Genomic DNA, 20,697 nt, shown 5'->3' with positions numbered 1-20,697 from the left:
GTCTGTTGTGAAGATCAGTTGACGTATTAAAATATTACAGGGTGCATTTCTTTGGTTCCATCCTCAGGTGAAGCAGGAAACGAGAGCTGACAACACAGAACAGTAACAAGCCACCTAATACTAATGAATTCCTTAAAAGACTTTTTCCTTCCCTCAAGCAGAATCTTTTTTGACATTCAGGATGACTATTTATTTTACCTCAACTCAGCTCAAGAGAAGACATCCAATTAGTATTTCTAACTTTTCTAACTTTTGTGTAACGTTTCTCTCTGCTTGCCTCTTTCCCCAAAATCTCTCCTTTTGTGTTTCTGTCTGCAGAAGAAGGCAGTTGAAGGAGAGCGTATACGGTGACAAGCTGCAGCAGTACAACGCAGGAGGAGGTACGACCAGTGCTGAAACTTTAAATGAGCCATACATTTACATACACCAAACTTCTAAAACAGCGTTTATATTTACATTTTCTATTTTTCTTCCTCAGAGGTGACTCTGAGGCCCGACATGTTCAGTGGTACCACCCCAACGGTGACCTTTCCCACCCTGTCTGAAGGTCATAGTTCACCGGGGGTCAAGATCTACATCGACCCTTTCACCTACGAGGACCCCAACGAGGCAGTTCGGGAGTTTGCAAAGGAAATTGACCCCTCCTGTGTCAAAATAGAAGAAGTCATTGGATCAGGTAGAGTAAAAATACCTCAAATGAAAATGCATGATTACTGTGCAAAAAAAAATCACAGTCCATGTTCACATCTACTATAAAACTGCTTCAGAAGGGAATGTTAGAAAAGTAAACCTTGGTTTCCTCTAATAAGACCAACAACTGTCACTTGAAACATCAGCTAGTCTACAGTAAATTAATCAATTTCTTCAACTGTGCCAGATGTGTGTGTCAATGAAAAAGATCTGGAAACGTGCAATGCCAATTTATTATTGCTTTTGCTTTATTTTTTCTCCCTTTGAAGTCAGGAGAGATGTTTTATTCATGCTGAAAACTTTCACAGGAATAAATTAAAACTGTCTTCGTGCATTCTCTTTGGCTATCTGATCTGAACTGTAAAAATGCTGTGTGATGTTTGGCAAATAGAGAAAGTTGGATGTGAAATGGAGTCCCAAAGCATCCTCTGCATTTTTTTTTGGGGGGGGGGGTTAGCTGTCAGATGGAAAAAAAGGAAAAAAAAGATGGCAATAAGAAACAAAAAAGACAGTTTACAGTTGCTAAGATGAAATACCTTCTTTTACCATTGATCCCTGAGTACTGAAACTATGCAACATCTTCAATCATTTCACTTAAGATTTATTCCCCCAAAGGAGTTCAACGTCAGGTGAAACACAGAACACACACAGATTTGAGCAGAAATAGAATACATAAAACCTAAAATACAAATATGTAAAACATGCCAAAACCCACCACACAAGGTCATAAATAGATTCACAAAATGCAGTGTAAAAAAAGGAGTACATCCAGACATCAGCATCATCCAGTTACTCATCAATGGTTGGGCTACATTTGTAAAAAGAGACATTTGGATATCCGAAAGTCTATCATAAAACTGCCCCTCAGATCAAACTCACATTTGTTCATTAATTAATTCGCATTTTGCCTTAAAATCTGTTGCTAATACTAAATACTGAAGAATAACCTGAAGCTCTGCAGGTGATATTAATGCTTAATGTATTTTGTTTTTTTGCATCAGATTTATCAATAAATAACCTATTCAAGGTCTCAAAGACATATCATAAGGCCATATCATTTCCACATTAAATATTGAACTCTTTTTCATGAAAGCTCAATGCCACCTACTATAGGAGCACCGTCACAGCATTTAACTGCCTCAGGACCCCACAACTCTAAAAGCTCAGGTTCACTCTCAGTCGCTTTTTGGTACTTTGATTAATTTACAATTATAAACTAAGATGTGTCCTGCATTAAGACCTCATCTTGTAGCCCTGTCTTGTAAAGTCCTTGTGTCAAAATCTAGTGAATTATTTCAGTTCATATTGTGCATATTTCTTAGTAAATTTGTATTTAAAGGTCCAGTGTGTAACATTTTAGGGGATCTATTAGCAGAAATGGAATACAATGTTTATGTTTTCATTGGTTTATAATCACCTGAAACTAAGAATTGTGTTTTTGATAGCTTAGAATGAGCCCTTCATATCTACATAAGGAGCTGGTCTTCATGGAATACGCCATGTTTCTACAGTAGCCCAGAACAGACAAACCAAACACTGACTCCAGAGAAAGCCTTAAGCATTCTTACGTTACCTGAAGGCCACCGTAGTTCTCCGACATGCTTGTGAAACTGCGGTAACGTGAGCCCAGAGTGCAAAACTGTGGTACCGCCAACCACCGCCTGACTTCCGTTGCTTTTGAAGTAGTGTTATTATGGTAAGGACGGCCTCTGAGTGAGGCGAACGCCGTTACCACGGTTTTGCACTTGGCTTCTCACGTTACCACAGTCTTGGAAAGGGAGGAGTGAGCGGAGGGGAACTCAGTTCGTTGCAATCTGCAACCACACCACTAGATGCCGCCAGATCCTACACACTGTACCTTTAATTAAATTGAATTACTGCAAACTAATCAGAAAAAATCATTACATAGTAATATTTCTTGCCTAGAAGTATTGGTTGTTTTCTGGGTCTCTGTTACAATGCACTTAATTTTAACAGAGTGCAAACACAACACAGCAGGACGTAGTCAGTCAAATAGGTTGATCTGGCCATTGCCAAGGGTAGGCACAAGGCTTTTTTAGCAACGTGGTCAATTGTCCCAGTTGTTGTTTCCTAATAAACAATAATTAATTATTTTTTACTTTTTGATTAATTAGCCATAATAGATGGGGGAATGTTTTTACTCCAAATGTTATCCCCCAGTTAACTCATAACTTCTTTTTTTTTCTGTCATTGGACCAAAACCAATCAAACCCAAATTGCCATGGAGCTCCGGGTGATAAAGGTCATGAACCAGATTCAGACCCTTACCGCTGAGAGTATGTGCTTTCGGCTTTGGTCTGTTGAGCCACTCTGAGAGGCTTTCCGTAATCCCTCCGTTTCTCGCTTTATTTCTTTCAGGGGAAGGTTTCTCACCTCAACCAGAGGTGACAGAGGAGGGATGAAAACCACAGGGAGGGAGGGGAAAATATGAACCGGGTGATATGAGATGTGGCCGGGCTTTGAGCCCTTAAACGGTTGAATCTCTCCCATTCTGCTGCGATAGAAAGTCAAAATGTTTCCACATCTCTTTCACTCTCTTTCCCCCTCTCTCCGACTTTCTCTTTTTGTTTTTCTTTCTGTATTTCTTTGATACTTCCTCCCATCTTCGTCTCTCTTTCTGTGATTCAGCCCCTCTGGAGTTTTAGAGTTTGTTTGCGTATAGAGAAATGCTAAAACAAAGAACCAAGGGGGGAAAAGGCAGAACAACAGATTGAGGAGGGAAGATAAAAGAAAAAGGCACCCTAAGGAGATGATAAAAATATCTCACCTCACTCTCTCTTCCCCTCTCTCTCTGTGATAACACCCCTTTTTTCTCCTCTTTCCTTATTACTATCATTCACACTGTAAGAAATACAATTTTAAAAAAGCACTTTAAGCCCTGAAACACATTAATTTACAATAGAAAGGGGCAATAATATCTCCCCTGACAGGCCAGTTAATTTACTTAAACTGTATTTAGATATACTGTAGATTTAAGTCAAGAATAAAACCAATGAACATTTCTTCTAATGCTCCATCTTCCCCTTGACCACCTCTATTTTAGAAAAAGAGGAAGTGACATGTCACCGGATCTCGCCTCTCTACGTCCATCCTTCCATCCTTCCTCTTCTCCCTTATTATCAACACTGTCTCATTTCCATCCTTCACTCTTTCATATCTACACCCCCCTATCTCTCCTTCCTCCACCCATCCTCTCTTTCCATCCTCCTTCATCCTCCTTGCCCTCCATCCATCTCTACTTCAGCTGGTTTACGGCAGTGACAGTAGATAGTTTTTAATGAGCAGTGAGATGTGGAGCAGAGATCACAGTGAGACAGGACGACACAGCCTGTCATCCAATTCCCATCACTCATCCATTATTCACACATGATTTATATCTCTGAGATGAGGACTTTTATTTTGAAGTGATATTCAATTTTCATGTCCCCAAGCAGCATATGGCTGCATTTATTTTGACAAAAGACATCTGTGTCTCCAGCACGGCAGGAAATGTTCTGTACATTGAACAAGTTCAAGACGGTTCATATTTTAGGTTCATATTTTTGACATTGCAACCACCCACGACCAACTAATTCACAGATCAATATAGCAACCTATATAGAAATCAATACCGAAAGACACATGAAGATTTTAGTTTAACAGTTTTGCCCATAGAATAGTAGAACCGACATCCCTCTAATCAACGTAGCAGGAAGGTCAGAGCGGCGGACATTTTTCTGTGTGCCGTTGCCATTGCGACAGCTGTAGTGGGCTAACTTCCGTCTTAACTAAACCAATTTATGGCAAGTCGCGAAGCTGTTTAAGGTTAGACATTGATCTTGAATAGTTAAGGTTAGGATTGGTCCTCCGGCAGCGAGTCTCGGGAGAGTTTTTGCAGATTTCAGATCAGATTTAGCAATTTGTGGGTTACCCTCTAGACACAGCCGTTATTAGCTAGCTTGCTAATTCCACCATGCTTCAATGCTACACTGGTAACAGAAAATGAGCCTAACAGTGGGTTGGTGGCCATCGGCAGCGCTACGGCTTCTCCTCCCCATGAGCTACGACCACACTTAACTGCCCCACTGACGTGTGTTCTGTTGTTACCATAACAACAAACAACAGTCGCCATTTTTTTTTTGTACTAGTCAAATGACCACGGAAAACAGTTCAATGTCTGTTCTACTCCTATTCGATTTCTATGTCCCGTCCCCCCCCCACCCCCAAAAAAAAGACTATGAAAGGTAATGTTGGAAAAACTGAGAATCATAAAATAATATTTTTTTTTTTGTCACAGGACTGCATTTGTCTCCTCCACACTGTGTGGCTTTTGTTTTGTACAAGTGAATTCTGGGACATTGCACAGACTGGTCCAATTTGAACAAGTCTCATACAATGTCAGTTTAACATTAACAATAAGGAACACCTACTGGGTCACAGTACTGCTTTATGAAACTTATAAAGAAGTACTCTTCATAAATACGTTATGTTATTAAAGCCTCTGAACACCCACACAGGTGATTTCAGTTGATCTGGCTGATAAGACCTCTTTTCAGGACTGTATTGGCGTGTATAGACTTTAATTGACTGACATCTTCTTGAGTCTTCAGTTTGCTTTGTTGCACCTGTTAAGGCGGGACAAATTACACCTTCATCATTCTTATTGGTAGATGAGATTTATGACCTCTGAAGCTCTGGCCCAACTTTGCAGAGGTCTAATCAGCCAGAATAACTGAAAACACCTGTTATTACCTCTTTTCAGGAGGCTAATACTAAGTAGTTTACCTAGCTAACAATCCTATGTGACCATACAGACCTCAGGACAATAAATTGGTGCTCCGAGGCTCATGAACAGAGTTAGGAAATGTTTTAGCCTACTAGACAATTTAAACTGCAGACAGGGACTGAACCTATGAACTTTGTGTTTCAGCACAGTCTCTTTTATACATGAGGTCATCCGGCTGCCTTTGTTTAAACCACAAGCTAAAACTTCAGGTGTACACCTTGTACCAATAATAATAATGGCATTGTCCCTTTTATCTTGTTTGCCACCTCTTCTACGAACCTTTTCTCACCCCGGAGAGGAGCTATTGAGGGGATTCAAATGCTGTTGTTCTTTCGGTCTGCAAAAAATACCATCAGTGCCCCCTTGAGCAAAGCCCTTGACCTCAATCTGCTCGAGCAAAGCTGCTGAATGGCCATCAGTATGACACTGAGGGGTGAATTCACAAAAGGATTGCGTGGCTTTTGCGACCGCTAAACCTGCACAAATTAGACAAAAAGCCACCGTGTAAATCTCAAAGCACCTGCAAAGGGTGAAATGTACTGTGCTGCCAAGGAAATAGCCTCTCAATGCTCCTGAGCTATTTGCATGTATTAAAATGATGCAATATGCATACATTTGGTGCAAAATGGGCCCCTTTCTATGCAAATGAGCCTCACTCTAAAAACAGTCCAATTCACAAAGATCAGCGATAATAGCCACACGCAGTTACAGTGGAATTATTAGTGTCTTCAGAGAGTTGGTGGTAACTGAAGAGCTCTGACAGGCTGGGATATTAAATCTCAAATATGGTTTCTCTCTTTCTCGTTTAAATTTCCTTGGCTGACGTTTTGAGGAATGCCTATGCACTTCGTCGGTCAGGACCTGTAGATCGCAGTCTGAAAATTGTACTCTTCTTTTCGTCTCTGCCATCGTTCTGACTTCTCTGTTCTTGCCGCAAAGGCAACATTTATACTTTGCCACATGGGTAATTGCAATCACACGCAAAAAAAAGGATAAATCGCACACTACTGCAAAACTTTATGGACATGTTTGTGCTGTATTATCATTAGCACAATATCTTTTGTAAATTGGACTTTGAGACGGGGCGGGTATCGGTTGAAAGTGATGTGCAATTCGTGGTGGTGTCAGCGGCCACAATCCATTCTTTGTGAATTTGCCCGTGAGAGTGCAGAGGGCAGCTCCCACGACTGAGAGTGTTTATATGTTTAACACACCCTGCCCCTCTCGCTACTGACCCACTCACCTGCTGCAAAGGACAATATGCTGGAGGAATTTTAATAATAAATGGTAGATAAATGGTATGAACTTCAGCCCATCTGATCGCCTGGTGACTCATTTATACATCATAAAATGTGATTAAAATGCAGTTACAGTATTTATTCTCCCCTTTTAATGTGTAATAATTTATTTAAGGGTTCTGAATTCAAAGGAGCATTAAAAAAAAACAATCCTCCTTAATAATGTACCTGTGTTTCCCTGCTGTGTAACATACTGTTTTCTGAAGAGCCTTAAATGTATACTCTACCTTTTTAATTTTGCTTTTAGACAGAATGTTTTAAATTCAGCCACATAATGTTTTCTCCTTCCTCAGGTGAGTTTGGGGAGGTGTACAAAGGTCGCCTGAAGCCGGTCGGGAAAAAAGAAATTCTCGTTGCCATCAAGACCCTGAAGGTTGGCTACTCCGAGAGGCAGAGGAGGGACTTCCTGTCCGAGGCGTCGATCATGGGTCAGTTTGACCAACCAAACATCATCAGACTGGAGGGAGTGGTCACCAAGAGCCGGCCTACGATGATCATCACTGAGTTCATGGAGAACGGAGCACTTGACTCGTTTCTCAGGGTAAATAACACGTACACACTGTACACACAGACACATACTATACATGTGTAGCTATTTTATCAGTGTAAGTGCAGGAATGTGTACTGCACAACTACAATTACCCCAAACTCTGATTTCAATACAAATATTTATGTATTAAAGCTGCAAATGTCAGATATCGTATACGACTAGTACTACTACTAATAATAATAATAATAATAATACACTGTATTTATACTGCACTTTTCAAAACAAAGTTACAAAGTGCTTTACATGGTTGAACAAGGGTTAAATCATAAACATCAGGACTGAAAGGAGGCAAATAAAGTCAGACAATAAAAAATAATAATAAAATAAAATGGAAAAAAGTAACTAACCATAATATTAAAATTATTTAAATCAACAATAATAAAACAGATAAGACATGTTGGAAATACAACAGTGAACTAGCTTCTAACAGTTCATTCTTGACCTTGGAACCAGCAGTTGAGAGTCTCAACCTAAGGTCTACATACTTTTATCAGCTTTCTAGTGTTGAGTTTAGCTGCCATGAAAGACATGTAACCATGGTAACCAGTGCCAACCTCATGTGACCAAAACTTGTGAGAATCAAAGTCTGAATTAATTCAAAATACATATCACGCCTAGCAAAGTGAAATCTACTTACAGTTAAACTGAAGCGTTATTGACGTTACAGAGCTGTCCGTCAACGTCTGTTTTGAACGTTGTCACATTGCATTGTGGGATATTTATGGCTCCGTAGTATCCAGCGTTGCATACTGTAGTATTTCATAGGAAATAGTATGCAATTCACGTAGTATTGGTTTCATACTAAGGTGTTGGACATACTAAAATATCTCACATACTGTTTTAGCGTACTAGTATGGGATTTCAGACGCAACCCCTGTTTATTTCCTGTTGCAGTGTAAGTGAATGACATCAGCTGACAGGAAGTAAACATGGACCCAAGTTGTTGCCTAGCAATGTGATTCCGTTGAAATGGTCTATAGTCCAAACACATAAAGTACCCAAACAGAAAAGAGACATAGAGGGGAGGAGTGGAGAGGGAGTTTTGGGAGAAAGAGACACAAAGACAGAAACAACCTCGTGCTCCTCTTCCTCTCCTCTCTTTTCCTTCCGCTGCTCTTTCCTCCTCTTCCTGCGAACACGTCTGTCAGTCTGTCTGTCTCTTTGATCTGCCCTCCTTTCGAGGTGCCTCTAAAGACAGAAAGAGAAACTCTTTGATGTTTGGTTCTCACAGCGTGACCCCTTTTGACTCAGAAATCATCCGCTGACTCACACTCACACACACACACACACACACACGATGATCGATCTCACTGGTGTTGCTGTCCTAGCGTGACCATCTTGCAGGCACAAGACCCAGAGGATCAATCTGTGTGTGTGTGTGTGTGTATGCGTGTCTGCGTGTGTGTGTGTGTGTGTGTGTGTGTGCCCGTAGAAGAAGGTTTTGCCTGCAGAGGATTAGGCTAGAAGAGCATCAAAGACGCGGTTTGATGCACAAAGTGAATTAAAAGACACACACGCACCTTCAACTGCAACTATGTCAGCAGGGATGTTTCTAAGAGACAGAGACTGTCTGGCCCAAAGCTGCAAAGAGCAAAATAGCAAAAAGGTTTTCGTAAACATGTCTCATAACAACAACAAGTCTCCAGCTCCTCAAAATATCTGGTTCTACTGTTGATTTTTTATTATTCTGTTCAGGAATGTTATGTTTGCTCATGCACATTAAGGATTAATTCTCAAAAATGGTTTCATCATTCTATAAACAGCTCCTCCTAATGATCTGAATAAAATGTTTGCAATTATATGATGCACCACGTTTATATCATATCACATACTGTACATCTACGGGACAGCTAAAACCCATCCATGAGTAATATCAAAGTCCCTGCTTAATTATTCCAGCTTAAAAACATCTTTGGTTAGCTGAACTGTTCTCCAAAGGGAAAAAACAGCATAATTAATTCTTACTTTATTAACTCTACGAGCCTGTTTTACAGCCTCGTGTGTGCAGTGTTGGTCAACCTGCTTCATTCTATTCAAAGTGAAAATAACCGATTTAACTAGCATCTCGTACTGTACAGGACAAACTATAGACATGCAGCATGAGTTCTCAAATTAAGATGACAAAAATGCGGTGTCAGTTTAAGCCAAGTTCACAATACATGACTTTCAAAGTCATCAGATCGCTGTACTGTTCACACTACACAACTTGTTCTCTTGTAATCGGGAGACTTTAAGTCGGTGTTCACATTACATGACTGACCGGAGACAGGGGGTCACGCACTACAACATCTTTTACTGGGAGGAATCCCAGATGAGGTCTCCAAACTACGTTTTGTCATGAAACGAGAAATGACACAGGCGTAGTCGTGCTTGTTGATGTTGTCATCGGCACACATGTTCACAAAAATTGCCTGTCTCCACACGTCTTTACTATTCCGGGCCTGTTTTTCTCTAGGTCCAACAGCAACTTTGGTCAGTGTTGCAAGTTTTCTCTAGGTCCAACAACAACTTTGGTCTGTGTTTCGTCTCTTGCGCTCTCATTGGCTGTAGCTCCCTGACAGAGTCCCCGACAGATCCACATATTTAATAGGCTAGATATCTGGAATGCATCTGCAATGCATTGGCGAACCTTTTGGCTGGCTCGCATCTTTGAGCAGTTCACACATGATGCTTGAGCGCCGATTTGCAAGCACTGAACCAAGACCGATTTGCCTCTGATCTGTGGCTTTTGTCAGGGAGCTCCAAAACTGTCAGTGAGGGAAAATCAAGACTAAAGTTGTGCAGTCTAAACTACGCATTAGGAAAGTTACAGAAATTGTTGAACAAAGCTCACTGGATACTGGAAATTGTGGGGGCAGGAGATTTTAGACTCTGTTTTATGATGTTACAAGCACTTTTAAGCATACTGACTCAATCCTAACCCTAACCCAAACACCTAACCCAAGACCGAGGGCCTTAATATTGATAGAAAATTGAGAATTTAATCACTAAAATTGTTAAGTTGAAGTTGAAACATGAAAATCATATTTCAAAAACACCAGTTCTGTTTCGCACATCACCTTAATCCCATTACAGCCACACTCTGTAACATGGAACTGTCATCTGGTTGGAAAAAAAGTATTTTATTTTTCTCCCAAAGTCGTTTGTTACAGCTCCTCTCATGACATTTTATGTGAAAAACTGACATATTGACTTCCTCAAAATAACTAAAGTGAAAAAGTCAGATAACGGAAAATAAAAATAATCCTGTCACGCTTTTTGGTTTTGCAGCAAAATGATGGGCAGTTCCCAGTGATCCAGCTGGTTGGTATGCTGAGGGGCATCGCGTCTGGAATGAGGTACACGCACACACACACACACACACACACACACTCACACACACGCACACACACGCACACACACTCACACACACACACTCCTGCCACAGAAATCCATTTTTATTAAGAAGAAGAAGAAACTTTTTCAGACATTGTGAAATTAGATTTTTATGTAACATTACCAATTATATCACATTGAGATTTCATATGGTGATCTAATACTGTCTGGACTTGTGTTCTACGCAATCTGACATCAGCAGCTTGAGATCTCTCTCTCACACACACACACATACACACACACACACACACACACACATACACACGCACATTCATAGACACATGAACAAACACAAACTCTATTTATTCAAGTTAAGAACACCACAACTTGTCGGCTTGGCAGCTTGATACACTGCTCAGACACACACACACACTCACTAGATCCTATCTGTTTTATTGCAGGTATCTGGCTGTGATAACACACAAACATGTACATGTACACAGACATTAAATCCCATTCCTATTTTATCAAAGGTGGCTGGCGGTGATAACACACACACACACTAAATCCCATCAGCTTTTTCTAGTAGCCCAGGTAGCTGGCAATGGATAACACACACATCCACACAATAAATCCTGTTGATGTTACAGGTACCTGGCGGAAATGAGTTATGTTCACCGGGACCTGGCTGCTCGGAACATCCTGGTTAACAGTAACCTGGTGTGTAAGGTGTCTGACTTTGGATTATCACGATATCTGGAGGACGACACCTCTGACCCCACCTACACCAGCTCACTGGTGAGGACTCACACACTCACACACTCACAAGGAACACGCAATAAACGTACACTCAAGACGATACACTAACGCTGCATTTCTACAGTGGCCAAAAGATGGCAAACTTCCTGCTGGTAATTTGAATAACTATGTGAGAGGCTGGACCGTTCCATACACATTGAAAAAAAACAATAGTTAAAGTGAAGCTATTAGAAAATTAAATTGCTGAGTGGATGAAAAATATATGACTTTGCAAATCTTAGATCTTTACCACAAGTTGGACAATAAATGTAAAGTTTGACACACATGATATCAATAAAATATCATGTTGATAATCATGTTGATAATACATATATGATAATATCGTGTAAATAATCCATCGACTCTTAAATCACGTTTTTGTACAGTTATGGTTACAGACTCTCTCTCCACCTCTTACACTCGTATTTTGAGTTTCATTCATTTGCCAAAAAAAAGAAACAAAACGCACAATAAACAAAGTTAAAGACGGCTTTGACTGAAAGCATTTTCATTATTCTGTTCTTCAAATTTTTTTATAGATGGGATTATTTGACTGATATTGCAGTTGCGATGATTTGCAATATTAAAGGGAATCATATTTTTTACTTCATTATTCTCATTTTCACTGAAAAACATATCAAAATTATTATTATTTTTTTTTTTTTGTGTATAGGCCAGGACACCTCAGCAGCACAACAATATATAATTTAACACATATTGCACCTCCTGCGATTTGAAAATTGCAGTTGGCCATATTGTGATTTCGATAAAATTCAGAATAATTGTGCAGCCCTAATTATTGAGAATTATTTTGTCCGCGATAATTGTGAAAATCTGATATCATGACAACCCTAGTTTACACAGTTGATATATTCCTATGAAAAGTGAAGTCAAACAAACACGTAGCAGCATTTCCTTTTTTCCTGGACTCCCAAGTTAGCACCGTGTCTTCACACTGCCTTAATTAGAGGAGATAAGATTGGAGAAAGAGTGGAATGGATGTATGTTATCGTTCTTACTACACTATTAAACATGTGCTTTGTATTCACCTGCACAGTAGAGGTAAAAATTTAGGAAAATTCAGGTGTTTACTACAGTATCATTCTCCCATTGAAAACAGCATATGGTGACATACCGTATGTCCTTGTAAGGATTGTGATGACCATTACATTAATAGTCAGTCCTCACCTTTATGACGTACTGTTGCAGATATATGCTGCCTATGGCCTCTGTTTAGTACTGTGATGAATGTGTAAGTGTGCACGTCAAGAGTGGAACTATACAGCAAAAGATGTTCTCCTTATTTTCTCCCCCTTCATTTATGTTCCCCTCTCTTCTTCCCTTTGCTTTTTCTCTCAGGGCGGTAAAATCCCGGTGCGGTGGACGGCTCCGGAGGCAATCGCCTACAGGAAGTTTACGTCGGCTTCAGATGTCTGGAGTTACGGGATCGTCACCTGGGAGGTGATGGCATACGGAGAGAGGCCTTACTGGGACATGAGCAACCAAGATGTGAGTCACTGCATGCTTGTGTGTGTGAGTGTGTGTGTGTGTGTGTGTGTGTGTGTGTGAGAGAGAAAAAGAGTCTTTCGCTTGTTTTCTTGTGTTCTCATTGATGTCTGCGACTGTATAAGATTGCATACGTTTACCCATTTTTTATGTCACATACTGCCTTTCTGGAGGCTGTGTGTGTGTGTGTGTGTGTGTGTGTGTGTGTGTGTGTGTGTGTGTGTGTGTGTGTGTGTGGGTTGGGGGTTGCTTGTTTGTTTCCTTTGCCGTCTCTCACAGCGGGGTGTCTGCATGTCTTGGAAAACACACGGAAAATGAGGATATCAATTTAAGTGTCACAGAAATGTTTGTTCCCTGGAACATCAGACCAAAAAGGCATCAGGAGTTTGTTTTCCAGATGATCTTTTCTTCTGGGAATTTTTCATTGTCTTGACAACTTTATTCCAATTACCTGCACAGTGTGATCAATTTGCTGCAGCATTTTGATACCTTATTTTTTCTTTTTTGAGGTTTCATTTATCCTTATTGTGTGTTTTTTAGGCTGGAAATGATTGACATTTTAAAAAAGAAGTGCAGTTTTATGTATCATTCTTTAGGATGAGTATTCAATTTTACAGTTTAAACCTAAAGGGGATCCCGTACAGTACATGAAAAAGGAGGTTCCAGAAGATCGGATTGCTGACATTTTTATTTTTAGGTTTCTCTTCCGAGAAGAAATGTGATACTCAGATTATAGTTAGTTTTGGCACTAAAACCCACTTCAAAGCACCGAGGCTCTAAATCTCAATTCTTGCTTTCTGAAACTATATATCTAATGGCTGTGACACAGAGGAGCCTGGGAATTTTACAAGCCTCCAGTTTGTCTTGAATTTAAGCTATGACATAAATTTTGTTGCCGCGGAAAATCGTACCAAACATTGCTGATTGGCCTCAGTTGTGTTTATCCCCTGGGAAATACTCTTAATAACGTTCTTTTAAGAAAAATTGTCAGCTTTTTTTGTCTAATCTTTCACATTTTCAGACATTTCTCCATCTGGTTAGCTGTCCCATTGATGAGGAGTTAATTAGTCCTTCCAACTGTAAGACAGACACACATTTTCAGCTAATAAAAATAAATAATTCCTCCGTTTTTGTCAGCAGAGAACCGTTTCCCTGTCGAGCATCTACATCACCTTAACCATCTCTTTCTCCTTATTTCACACTTTTCCCCTCTGCCTCTTACCTCCCCCCCTGCTGTCTCTCCTCACCTCTTCCCCTTGCAGCCTCACCTCTCATTCCCCTACGGTCGCTCCTCAGCAATAGAAGCAGTCTCTGCAGCAGTAATGACAGAGAGCCACTATAATGACAGAGACAGTTTTATAATGGCACAGACAGTGTATAATGATGGGGAAAGTGTGTGTTACCACTGTAGCTAACGAGGGTCTGCTGGGGCATTAACTATGCATGAACCTCACACCCTAAACTCACACATGCTACACACACACAGCTGAACCACACACATGCAGGCAGACATGTATAAAAGCACACACACACACACACCACCCCCCACACACACACACATAGGATTTCAAAGAACACCGAACGGTGAAATTGTCAGCGGAAGCCACCACAGGTGCTGTGTTCGACATGAATTAATCATGAAAGAGACCTGTGATGTTTTACTACACTCGCTGCTATTTTGATTGACAGCGGTGCTTAGAGAGAATTTATGCGGCACAAAGCCTGAGAAGTGTGTCGGGGTCAAGTAGAGTTCAGGCAGCGAGCAGACAAATCCCCGGTGCTGAATTTAGTTGAAGCACCGCATTCCCCTCAGCTTACTGTTAGGTAGGCTTACAAGTACACTGACATGGGCTAGTAACTTTAGATTCACGGGGAGTGCTGAAAAAATAAAAAAAAGGTATTATTTCAAGGAGTCTTTATGGCACATCCGCTTTGTTAAAGGCAGAATCCAGCAGCAGCACCAAAACTCAAGACACAATGCAACAGATTCGATTTTGAAGCAAGGTTTGCACTCAAAAGCTTGAATCACAGACAGAACAGGTGGAGTTAGTACAACATTAACTAGGTCAACGACAAAAGCAAGGAGAAAGGCGGGAAAGCAGGCAGGCAAAAGTCCAGAAACAGGCAGACGTCATAAAATAAGGCAAGAAAAAAGACTGGAACGCTTTGGCAGCAAGGCACAATAGAAAATCTGGCAGAGCACTGCTACAGGGTAAACTTGGGAGGATAATGAGCAGGTGATGGAGGATGGTTGGGAACACACTGGGGACAACTGAGGGAATGGCAGGGTAGTGACTAGCAGACAAAAAACATAAAAAAAAGATTCTGAATTTATTGACCTTAAACTAATTTACCTATAACTTCTGGCTAATCTGACTGTAATAATAACGTTAATATGAAGGAATAGTTTAACACTTTGGGAAATACGCTTATGTGCTATCTTGCAGAGAGAGATCGAGGCCTACCTGCAAGCTGAATTACAAATCCTGCTTTAGTGTAGGCTTGACCCGCCCTACTCGGCCTCTGATCGGCTAGGTTTAGGCATGAGGAGTGATATCAGTTAGGCTTAGTCACAGTCAGTAACGTCACACACACACACACACACACACACACACAACATGTCGTCGGTGTGGAAGTTCTTCATTGTGAGTGAAGAAGACATAAAGCTGCAATTTATAACAACTGCAAGTCCAAAATTAGCCGTGGAGGAACAACCTTCAAACATCTGGAACAACTCACTTAATCAGACTGTTATTGTAATGCATTCCCATAATGCTGCTCAGAGTTATCACAGTGACCGACAGCACGGAGTTTATGGAGCTTATGGTGCGTTCAAGCTCTACTCAGTAAAAATGACTAATGGGGCGATGTTAAAATATACGACTATCATGTTCAGATGTAATCTTGTAAAATGCCGATTTCTGCGAGAAACTTGAATACATCCAGTTTTTCGAAGGAGATGTTTTCACAGCAATGTAAAACAGATTATAGAGAGGGAATTATGACCTGTTTAACTTCCCAACACTAGCTCCAAGCAGCTTATAATATATAATTAGAACTACTACTGCCAAGATTTGTTTTAATCAAAGCAAATATTTAAATAGAACTACAGTCATATATTTTCTAATCATTTGAATTGTGTGTTTTTAATGCAAGTAACCACTATAGATGACAATAACAATTTAAACAATTAGACAATTAGAATTTTTGACGGTTGAAATGCAGCACAACATGGAAGTGAAAGCAGCGCTCTGTTTATTTAAATGTGAAATTGCAATAAAAATAGTATGTGCCTAAAATCTATGAATAATTGTGATCTCAATATTGATCAAAATAATCGGGATTATCATTTTGGCCATAATCGTGCAGCCCTACTACCAGCGCCTCTAAAGATCAGAATTCATCACCTTATTCTTTGTTTTTTTAATATGTACAAAAACTGAAGTGTAAAAACGACCAAGGTGGTTTTGCGGGGGTTTGTGTGACTATTTCTTGGCCGGGTGCAGTGATTTCCTGGAGTCCACTGTTGTGTGGCAACCTCATGTGCAGACCAGTCTTTAAGTTAAACTAAACTAACCAGCGGCTGTTTGTAGCTTCATAATTACTGTACAAAGAGAGTGGCATCGATCTACTCGTCTTACTCTTGCCAAGAAAGCAAATAAGCTGATTTCCTAAACATTTCCTTTGAATATATGGATGGTTTAAGTAGTACTTTGGGAATTAATTTTTCATATTGCTCAGTTTTGTTACATTCAAACAATACTGATGCTGACACTCTGTCAGCTTCCACACGGTTGTCATTACAAAAGGTTGCAGCCCATCTGATTCCTGATGCCATAAAGGGTTTGTTTACATGAAAAATACTCATCGGGCCTCTAAAGAATAGAGTGTATAGGGTGAGAAGAAAGATGAAAGATAGATATTAAATCTTTCCAAGCAGAAAATGTTTTTAATTCAGGCCATCAGGTTACACAACAATGTGAGTTTTTAACATTACAACTATCATAATTAGAGTTTGGGAGATATTTAAATAGTTATTCTCACTTTCCTGGCTCAGGGGGCGTGAATGATTTGAGATAATGATCACAGAACTTTTTTCTTTCTTTGATTACATTTTGTAGGTGGCAAGGCAGCTAGTTACTCTTTGAGTCAAAGGAGTTTTTGGATTGTGTGATGTTCGGGATAATTACATTCTGCACTTCTGCAAGTTATGCCGGCGTATTTAGCCCAACCTCTCTGCAGTACAAAATTCTTGCCTAAAAGTTTTCAGAGAAAAGCCTTGACAGATCCTTATCATTCTGAATACCTGCACTGGCATAATGAAATCAAAAGCTCCTCTGTGTAAGACTACCTGCCTCGACATCAGAGACTGCAGCAGGCGTCACCACTGCTTAGCGATGAATATCTGGATGATATACTGTGCGACTGCACGCCGTGTGAGGATGGAGTTCTCAAATGGAAATTGAATCTTCTTAACTAATCCAAGTTTTCATTTTTTCTGTAGTTTTAATTAAAGCTGAACGAGGCAAGATTCTTCTGTTAAAACACACCTTTCAAACTCACAAAGGAGCTGTCACAAAGAAGACTGAACTGTTCTCTGCCAACAGGAAGTCACAAATCAAAACTTGAGAGTAAAATATAAAGTGTCCCTTAAACAGCAGCGAGAGAGCAGGACTCAACTTTTGCTTTTTTTGCCTCTTTCATCCCTTTGATATCCTGAGTATCACAGACAAGCACCATGCTGGGGGCAATTTACTGATGTCTGATCACAAAAATAAATTTCTTTCAAAATATTTTCTCCTCTCTGTCATTTATATTTCTCATTTCCCCTACTGGAAAAGTCGGCATGTTTAAAAACACAGAAGAATAGTCCTCAACCTGTGTCTCATACATGTCAAATATATCCGTGAATATATTTTTCATCCAATTAAATGTGAGTTTAGAGCCACTGTCTAACATTTCCATTACATTAGACAACACTTGACCTCATTAATTTGTGGGTCGTAATAGCTAGCTGAACATTATCATGGGTCACAGACGAGTGTTTGGATATCAGTACGCAAAAAAAAAAGATGTAGATGCAGTCTAAGTGGCTGGAATTTATTAATTTCTCCTTCTTTCTTTGCCTCCTCATTCAATAATATGGGTGATGGAGGTGTGGGTGGAGGCAAACATTTCTCTACAATTGTTTCAAACTGCAGTAGTTCCCCAGAGACTCTGTGCTCACTAAATCGCTTCCCAGCAATCAAATCCTTGAATGATTTGATCAAATCCCTCTTAAAATTATACCCTGCCCACATATCCCATCAACCCTGGAACTATATAATAATGTAATATAATATAATACAATAAGAAGGTGTAAGATGCTTTAACTGCCATTTCACTGTATTTTATATTATAACATAAAGCAGTGTTGATATTTCTGGCTGGGCAGCGGAACAAGCTACAACACAACACTGACATATTATAACCTCACAAAGATGATATAATGAATGCATTAGCAGTTGCTAACAGTAAAGTTGCTATTTACACATCTAGCAGATACAAAGCGACATTAGTATTTATTTGGACATGTGTATCTGGCGACCTGTAAATCCAGTAATTACTCAATTTTTAGCTCTATTTTGGTCTCCTGAGGGAAACGTCTGGCCTTTTAGCTTCTAAATGCTCCGCTATGTTCAGCAGCTAGTTGCTAACTTTGTCTGTCTGCTGTTTGATGCCTCTGGGTCTGAAAAGTGAAGCCAATGCGGAAGTGCCTTAAACTTGCATTCTCTCTAATAACCAGCAGGGGGCGACTCCTCTGGTTGCAAAAAAGAAGTCTGATTGTATAGAAGTCTATAAGAAAATGAGCCTACTTCTCACTTGATTTATTACCTCAGTAAACATTGTAAACATGAGTTTATGGTCTCAATTGCTAGTTTCAAGTCTTCTTCAATACAGCATGATGTTCATTTAGTCGATTATGGTCCCATTTAGAGTCAAATAGACCATAAAGCAGGGGATGCTTTAGGGCATGGATACCTTACGATTGACAGGTCGCTACCATGGCGTTGTCCGGTCTGGGAGTTGTGTTTTCATTTTGCAACTTTAACCCTTTCACAGTGTGTTTTCAGTTCAAGAACGTTAATTATAACATTTTGGTCACCTTAAAATGTCTTTCGTTCGTGTTCTTGTGAGACTGAACCAAAACAGTAAAGTTATGGGCCGTAAAACCAATGAGCTGAGAGTCATATATTAATCCTCTGTGGGTTTGTCTCTTGCCTTTTCTCCCTCCTCCCCGCTCTCACTGTGTCCCAGGTGATAAATGCCATCGAGCAGGACTTCAGGCTGCCAGCTCCCATGGACTGTCCGGTGGTGCTGCACCAGCTGATGCTGGACTGCTGGCAGAAAGACAGGAACGCACGGCCAAAGTTCCCCGATATTGTCAGCATGTTGGACAAAATGATACGCAACCCTGCATCTCTCAAAGCCGGCACCAACAACGTCCCCCCTGGGTGAGTAGAGATACGAACTCATTTACATACACAAACACACTCATCCTGTCTCAGTGAAACACTATTTTTGTCTCTCCTATTGTATCCGCTGTCTGCAGTCCTCCCCATCATCCCTTGTTAGACCGCGGAGCTCCAGATCTGAGCAGGGTGAGCTCTGTGGAAGACTGGCTGGCTGCGTTGAAGATGACCCAATATCGAGACTCCTTCCTGGGCTCGGGCTTCACTTCCTTGCCGCTCGTCACACAAATCACGGCCGAGTGAGTCTACCCGTTTAACTGCCTCTCTGTTTTTGTGTGTCTGTCTCTTCCTGCCTACGTCTCACACTGCTCACCTGCCAAGTCGGTGTCTTGTTAGTTGGACAACTGGCAGGGCGGCTGGTTGGCTGTCTGCTGGTCCATGTGTACGCCAGTCTGTCTCTCTGAACAATCTCCCAGACTTTACTTACTTCTATCCTTTGTTCTTCTTTTCATCATGATATAAAATACAATTACAGAACATCAATGTAACTCTGTCAGATAAACTGTAATTGCTGTAAACAATTTGAAAATGAAACTAATGACAAGCCTCTTTCCTCCAAGTGATATTAGTGATGCTGTTGTTTCTTTAAAGATTTCATGTCGCTATTTCATGTACCTGGCGTACCTGGTGTTTCTGCTTGTGGTTTGTTCTCTCTTTGAATCTAGTGAATGTGTTGGAAGCAAGTTTTTTAATCAGCATTTCACTCCTTTCACCATCTGCCATTGTGAGAAATTCTGGGGGTTTTAGCTTCATTTACTAAGTATAATGCAGTGTGAGGATGCATTGTGTCGTTAGCTATTTAAAGAATGGGTCGATTGTTGCTTTTCCTGCCTAAACAGGCCGGTAAACGAGGCTTCTCTCTGAGATGTGGCCACTTCTCCTGCCATTATCTTTGACCGAGGCACAAACCCCAGACCTGGAGCTGTTCCCTGTCTGCTACACTGTGGGTCAAACATAGAGGATGAGTTTCCCCACAGGGATTAATTAAGTATACTTTAACATAGCACCAGTGTGGAGACGGCAGATAAAGCCACACAGAATTGACTCTGTGCCACTGAACTGTATTTAAAACACTTTTAATGGATGAGGAACAGCTACTCAGGGATGAAATAGGCGTTAAATCTTTCTGACCAATTTTTCCTTGTAATTAAACTAAACTAAACTTAGTAACACAAACTAATGTTGTGTTGTGTGAGTTAAATTATAATTTAAAATTCAGGCCTGTGTAGAATCCTATGAAGA

General features: G+C 40.4%; 1 protein-coding gene across 2 annotated transcripts in view; it reads left to right on the top strand.

Moving 5' to 3' along the window:
• The window catches only part of LOC119488288 (ephrin type-B receptor 1-B-like), a 99,955-nt gene that overhangs the window by 72,877 nt on the left and 6,381 nt on the right, over positions 1-20,697 (top strand). The window contains exons 12-19 of one of the 2 annotated variants that reach the window (XM_037769808.1): positions 319-380; positions 479-676; positions 7,068-7,315; positions 10,595-10,662; positions 11,290-11,437; positions 12,797-12,946; positions 19,241-19,437; positions 19,536-19,694. In XM_037769808.1, coding sequence (XP_037625736.1) covers positions 319-380; positions 479-676; positions 7,068-7,315; positions 10,595-10,662; positions 11,290-11,437; positions 12,797-12,946; positions 19,241-19,437; positions 19,536-19,694 — 1,230 coding nt within the window. Of the gene's footprint in view, positions 1-318; positions 381-478; positions 677-7,067; positions 7,316-10,594; positions 10,663-11,289; positions 11,438-12,796; positions 12,947-13,964; positions 14,243-19,240; positions 19,438-19,535; positions 19,695-20,697 lie in introns of those variants that run through there. The other variant, XM_037769809.1, reaches the window with a different exon arrangement.

Source organism: Sebastes umbrosus, chromosome 5, assembly GCF_015220745.1.
Source record: "Sebastes umbrosus isolate fSebUmb1 chromosome 5, fSebUmb1.pri, whole genome shotgun sequence".
Classification (NCBI taxonomy): Eukaryota; Metazoa; Chordata; class Actinopteri; order Perciformes; family Sebastidae; genus Sebastes; species Sebastes umbrosus.
The sequence above is the reverse complement of the archived record's forward strand: the minus strand, read 5'-3'. Positions and strand labels throughout refer to the sequence as shown.